A 6,893-nucleotide genomic window follows, 5' to 3' on the forward strand; every position below is an offset into this window, starting at 1 on the left:
GAGCCTGCTTCTGAGCAAGATGTTTCTGCTCACTCAGTTCAGTGCTGGAATCACTTTGGTGTTCGCTTTACGTGCACGTCCCTTTCCAGGTTTGCCTGCAATGAGATTTCACTCTCTAAATTTAAAGGACATCCTTTCTGAGCTGCCGTGAATAAATCTGGAATGATATTTTAAATTTTCATCTAATGGAGAATTAGCTGTACCTTGAATAAGGATTGCTGTGTTGGATGACTTCAGAATATCCCTCACAATGTCATCCAACAGGAGCCAGAATCCCCATGGACTGAAGCAGATTGGCCCTGACCAGACCGGGGATGACCTCAGAGCTGGAATCCAGCAAGTGTATACCAGACAAAGTATGGTGAAATCCAGATACATGGAACTCTACACTCATGTTTATAACTACTGCACGAGTGTGCACCAGTCAATCCAAGCTCAAGAGGCTGGTGTCCCTCCTTCTAAATCAGAAAAGGGGGAGACGCTGGAGGGAGTTCAGTTAGTTGGCTTGGAATTGTACAAACAGCTTAAAGAATTTTTGAAGAATTACTTGACAAATCTTCTTAAGGACGGAGAAGATTTACTAGATGAGAGTGTACTGAAGTTCTACACTCAACAATGGGAAGATTACCGGTTTTCAAGTAAAGTGCTGAATGGCATTTGTGCCTACCTCAGTAGATATTGGGTTCTCTGCGAATATTATGGAGGATGAAAAGGAATCTACCAAATGTATTCTCTTGCATTGGTGACTTGGAGAGATTGTCTTTTCAGGCCATTGAATAAACAGGTAACAAATGCTGTTTTAAAACTGATTGAAAAGGAAAGAAATGGTGAAACCATCAATACAAGACTGATGAGTGGAATTGTACAATCTTACGTGGAACTGGGGCTGAACGAAGATGATGCCTTTGCGATGGGCCCTAGGCTAAAGGTGTACAAAGAATCCTTTGAGTCTCGGTTTTTGGCTGACACAGAGAGATTTTATACCAGAGAGAGTACCAAATTCTTGCAGCAGAACGCAGTTACTGAATATATGAAGAAGGCAGAGACTCGTCTGCTGGAGGAGCAGCCGAGAGGCCAGTACCTTCATGAGAACACCCAAGAAGAGCTAGCCAGGAAGTGCAGGCAGGTGCTCATTGAGAAACACTTGGAGATCTTCCACAGGGAATTTCAGAATTTATTGGATGCCGACAAAAGTGAAGATTTGGGTCGCATGTATAATCTTGTATCTAGAATCCATGATGGCCTGGGAGAATTGAAAACACTCCTGGAGACACACATTCATAATCAGTGTATTGCAGCAATTGAAAAGTGTGGAGAAGCTGCTTTAAATGACCCCAAAATGTATATACAGACAGTGTTGGATGTTCATAAAAAATACAACGCCCTGGTGATGTTGGCATTCAACAACAATGCTGGCTTCGTGGCTGTGCTGGACAAGGCTTGCGGTCGCTTCATAAACAACAATGCAGTTACCAAAATGGCTCAGTCGTCCAGTAAATCTTCCGAGTTGCTGGCTGGATACTGTGACTCCTTGTTGAAGAAGAGGTCCAAGAACCCAGAAGAAGCAGAACTAGAAGACACGCTCAACCAAGTGATAGCGGTCTTCAAGTATATAGAGGACAGGGACGTGTTTCAGAAGTTCTACGCAGAGATGCTGGCAAAAAGCCTTGTTCATCAGAACAGTGCGAGTGATGACGCCGAAGCAAGCATGATCGCTAAGTTAAAGCAAGCTTGCGGTTTTGAGTATACCTCTAAACTTCAGCGGATGTTTCAAGACATTGGTGCAAGCAAATATTTGAATGAGCGGTTCAAAAAGCACCCGACAAATTCAGAGCCGCTGGGCTTGGATTTCAGTATTCAAGTTCTGAGCTCCGGATCATGGCCTTCTCAGCAGTCCGGTACGTTTGCCTTGCTGTCAGAGCTGGAACGGAGTTATCAGCGCTTGACAGCGTCTTACGCCAGCCGTCACAGTGGCAGAAAATTGACGTGGTTATAACAAGTGCTACAGATCTTATTGAAGTTGAAGTTACTGGTCTTGGAAGATGAAAATATACCTGTTGATGAGATGGAATTGAAGCAAGATACCTTAATAAAATTATATCTTGGTTATAGAAACAAGAAATTAAGAGTTAACATCAACGTGCCAGTGAAAATGGAACAGAAGCAGGAACAAGAAACCACACACAGAAACATCGAGGCAGATCGTAAACTATTGATCCAGGCGGCTCTCGTGAGAATTATGAAAATGAGGAAGGTTCTAAAACACCAGCAGTTACTTGGAGAAGTACTGACTCAGCTCTCCTCAATATTCAAGCCTCGGATCCCAGTAATTAAAAAATGCATTGACATTCTGATCGCGAAAGAATATTTGGAGCGAGTGGATGGTGAACAGGACACCTACAGTTACTCAGGATCAGAACTGCTCAGGATCGCCACGCTTCAAGTCTGTAAATACGGACACCGATGCCATTTAACCTAATTTAAGACCAGAGAGGATGGAACCTTCCATGCTGAGGGCTGCATGCTTCTGCATCCGAATCAACCCATTGGCCACCTGAATAACAGCTGCCGGCTGGGCGGCCCCTCGGAGGCCAGCAACACCTAGAGAGCAGGTCTGAACGGACCCACGTGTAATCTGCTATGAAAAACCATTTGTAGAGTATATTTCATTTTTTAATGTGTGAAAATAAAGAAAATTAAAGGAAAAAAAAAACAAGAGTCGACTCTAGAAAGTATCAAAGTGACGTTCAGAAGCATGGAGAATAAATCCAGAAGTTCAAATATTTTTTTCAATTTAATTCCAGAAAAAAATAATAGAGAAAATAAAAGAAAGCCAATATTTGAAGAAATAATACCTCAGAATTATGGAAATATATGATTCTACATATTACAAAAGTCCACTTAATGCAAAGCAATATCATAACAAATTTAAAAAGCAAGAAACAAATAAAACTTCACACCTGAACACACTGCAAAGCAACTTCCACATGTTAAGGATAAAGCAAAACTTCAAAAGCCATCAGAGGGGAAAAAACAATGTTCTGATGTTTACATTGGGGCAGCCAGTTTTCAGGACAATTTGAGACTGTCTTTTAAAATATGAAAGGTGCATGCTCTATAACTTAGTATTTCTGTTTCTAGGCACCTCCTTTAGCGATCTACTCATGCATGTCGAAGTAAACACTTAAAGGTTGCTCTTCCTTAATGTAACTTGTTTATTGGCCTTCAAGGACATCACTTTTCTATTTTTTCTCCTTTGTCACTATTCACTCCTAACTCTTCACTGTTGTTTTCTCTCTTTCCTGACCCTGTAAGGTTGGAGTAGCCCCAGGCTCAGCCCCTGCTGCTACTCTCTTCTTCCGCTACGTTCACCTTCTTAATTATCACAGATGGCTCACGGCTTTAAACAGCATCTATAGGCTGATAACTCCAAGATACCTATCTCCAGATCAGATCACTCTCCTAAACTAGACTCATATATCCAGTGTCCTAATCACTCACTACTGTATCATTACACAAAAATCTTCTGTGCTTCCTCAAATTCCCTTGGCCACCTCTTTATTTACAGAGATGCTTTCTTCCTTGTGGGCTACACTGCTGCTGCCTTTGCCAATGCCCTTGCCAAGTTTCCTCAACTGGCTGGAGGTCAAGGTGAAGTCCTAGAACTTCACACCTCTCAAGTCCCACAAACCAATCCCCGTCCACTTGCAAACCTCAATGAAAAAAATGGGGTGTGGGATTTGTTCTTTATTGACCACCAAGGAGCTGAACAATAACATCCAGTAAAGCAGGGCGTTGTATCCTCTTGACTAATGGGAATCGAGAGATGGGAGGAAACTGAGTAGGTAAATTCTGTCTCCTCTCTCTTCTAAACTATTCTGAGGTGTAGTTTCCTGGGGCTAATAAATTCAGACTGGGAGGAGATGAGAGAAATCATTGCCTTTAAAAAGTGAAAGGCGCCTCTGAGTGAGTCAAAGCTGACCTGTAGTCAGTCACACATTTGTGGCTCCTTCTATCTCCTGCCCACACTCATCACTTCCTCCTCCAAATTCCTAAACTGAGTCTAGATTTCTTCTTCTCATGTATCCCCACGGCATCTAGCATCTTGTTGAACACACATTAAAAACTCTCTAAAATAAATGTCTTTTTAAAGAGAAAGACAATGAGGATGGGAGATGGAATATGCGAAAGAGAAAGAAGGAAAGAAAAGAAGAAAAAGATAATTCAGACCAACACATCTGCTATTCTCTCTCTACACAGTTGTGAAGAGCTATCATTTTGCTTTTTCTCTAAGTAACAAAATCCCAATAATTTATGCAGTTAAGAGAAAAATCTATGTTCTTCTGGCAAAGGATCTCAAACCTATATTAAAATGTAGACTTATCAAAGTAAAAGCAATTAGCTTCTTGGCAGGTATGGAAACAATAATTGTGCATCTTAAGTATCCTTCTAACCTCTCTTTCCTCCTGTTTGGAATTTGCCCAATTTATAACGGACAGGTTACGCTTCATAAATATTGCTATCTTGGGCTTCCCTGGTGGCACAGTGGTTGAGAGTCCGCCTGCTGATGCAGGGGACGCGGGTTCGCACCCCGGTCTGGGAAGATCCCACATGCCGCGGAGCGGCTGGGCCCTTGAGCCGTGGCCGCTGAGCCTGCGTGTCTGGAGCCTGTGCTCTGCAACGGGAGAGGCCACAACAGTGAGAGGCCCGCGTACCGCAAAAAACAAACAAACAAAAAAAACCAGGATGATCTGACAGTAAATTGGACAAACGAGAGACAACTATAGACTGAGTCATCAGGGCAGATTTTCTGATATTGTGCGATGTGAGCTGAGGCCTGATAAAAAGACACAGCATTTCAGGAGCCCGGGAAAGAGGATTCTAGATAGTGGGACCAACAAGAACAAAACTCATGAGGTTGAAAGGATATTGGTATATCGGGGTAATAAGAGGGTACTGTGTGGTTGCAGCATAGTGAGGAAGGGAGAAAATTGCACAAGTTCGAAGGAGGCAGGGACCAAGCTTCCAGACCTTGTAGACCAAAGTATGGAATTTGCATTTTATTGAAAGTAAAATGAGAGGCCACTAGAGGATTTTAGCACAGGGTTGACATCCAATTTTCATGTCAAGATTACTCTGTTCCCTCCATGGAGAAGGGGGAAGGCAACATATCAGTTCTCCCATTGCTCCTATTTCAGAGGTAGGTTCTGGAAAAACATTATGAGTTTTGGAATAAAGTGGCTTTTAATATCTGTTAATGATCATCAAGAAGTTTCTAGGTAGACCCTTGTTCTGTTGACATCTTAGCACCAAAGGTGTTGGCTGCAGAGTATCCCACATTCAACACCGGTAATCAAATGACTACCAAACATTCTAAAGGTATATATGCCAGGAGACAGACCAGAGGGAAAAATCTTCTAGGATAAGAGGAAGTTTCATTACAACTGGGTAGACCAGTTTATTAGACAAGGAAATAATAAGGCTGAAACAATGCCTAAATTACAAATGCATTAACCAGGGCAATTTTGTCTCTATATGAAGAACACAGCATAGCTTTCCCAAGTCTGATTTACTCCCTTTGAGCTACTTTCAGCAACTAGGCACAATTCATTTTATTGGGCTTCGCTTTATTGGGCAGTTTTTGCAGATAATATGCTGTTAACAAATTGAAGGTTTGTGGCAACCCTGTATCAAGCAAGTCTGTCGGCACCATTTTTCCAAAAGCACTTGCTCACTTTGTGTGTCTGTGTCACATCTTGGTAGTTCTTAGAATATTTCAAACTTTTTCACTGTTATTATATTTGTTATGGTGATCTGTGATTAGTGATATTTGATGTTATTGTTGCAAAAAGATTGGGCTTCCCTGGTGGGGCAGTGGTTAAGAATTCGCCTGCCAATATAGGGCACATGAGTTCAAGCCCTGGTCCGGGAAGGTCCCACATGCTGCGGAGCAACTAAGCCCGCGAGCCACAACTACTGAGACTGCACGTCACAACTACTGAAGCCCACGCACCTAGAGCCCATGCTCCGCAACAAGAGAAGCCACCGCAATGAAAAGCCCGTGCACCGCAACAAAGAGTAGCCCCCGCTTGCCGCAACTAGAGAAACCCTGTGCGCAGCAATGAAGACCCAATGCTGCCAAAAATTAATTAATTAATTTTAAAAAAGATTATGACTGGCTTAAGGCTCAGATAATGATCAACACTTTTTAGCAATGAAGTATTTTTTAATTAAGGTATGTACATTGTTTTATAGACATAATGCTATTGCATACTTAATAGACTACACTATAGTGTAAACGTAACTTTTAAATGCATTGGGAAAAAAAATTTGTGTGACTCACTATATTGCAATATTTGCTTTATTGTGGTGGTCTGGAACCGAATCTACTGTATCTCCGAGGCATGCCTATATATATAGATCCCCTTTGTTCTTCAAGATTAAAGTCAGGTCTCACTTGCTATATGAAGGTTTCTCTTGTGTTTACAAAGATTATCATAGAGTGCAATATTGTATTATTAAAATGTGTGTCATAATTATTCTTATCTCACTACTAAATTAGAATTTCATTTAGAATAAGGTCTAAAAGATTAATAGGCAACCGAGGTGGAATTTGGTAAATATTTGATTGATCCATTTGATATGAGCTAGCTGGACGTACAATCTTAAACAAATTTGACTCACGTTTAACAAAATATAAAATATTCCAGTTTTATGTCATTTATGTGCTGAATGTGTACTCCTGCTAAAAACTACAGCTATTGCAGTAGCCCAGGAAGCAAAACAGAGAATTTGGACAATTTATTTTTGGACAATATCTGTCCTTAGAAGGTACTGCTAACAAAAGCAGATAGTATTCAATAACGGAAGTGAGCCAGGTTGCATTCAATCTG

The 6,893-nt window shown here is 41.4% G+C and overlaps 1 protein-coding gene across 1 annotated transcript; it reads left to right on the forward strand.

Annotated features, from left to right (window-relative positions):
• Nucleotides 1-250: 250 nt before the first annotated feature.
• LOC132524308 (cullin-1-like) lies at nt 251-2,696 on the forward strand. Its single transcript, XM_060156166.1, is given in 1 exon segment — nt 251-2,696. A coding segment is annotated over 1 exon segment (2,229 nt). The 3' UTR covers nt 2,480-2,696.
• The last annotated feature ends 4,197 nt before the right edge of the window (nt 2,697-6,893 follow it).

Source organism: Lagenorhynchus albirostris, chromosome 8 (genome assembly GCF_949774975.1).
Source record: "Lagenorhynchus albirostris chromosome 8, mLagAlb1.1, whole genome shotgun sequence".
Classification (NCBI taxonomy): Eukaryota; Metazoa; Chordata; class Mammalia; order Artiodactyla; family Delphinidae; genus Lagenorhynchus; species Lagenorhynchus albirostris.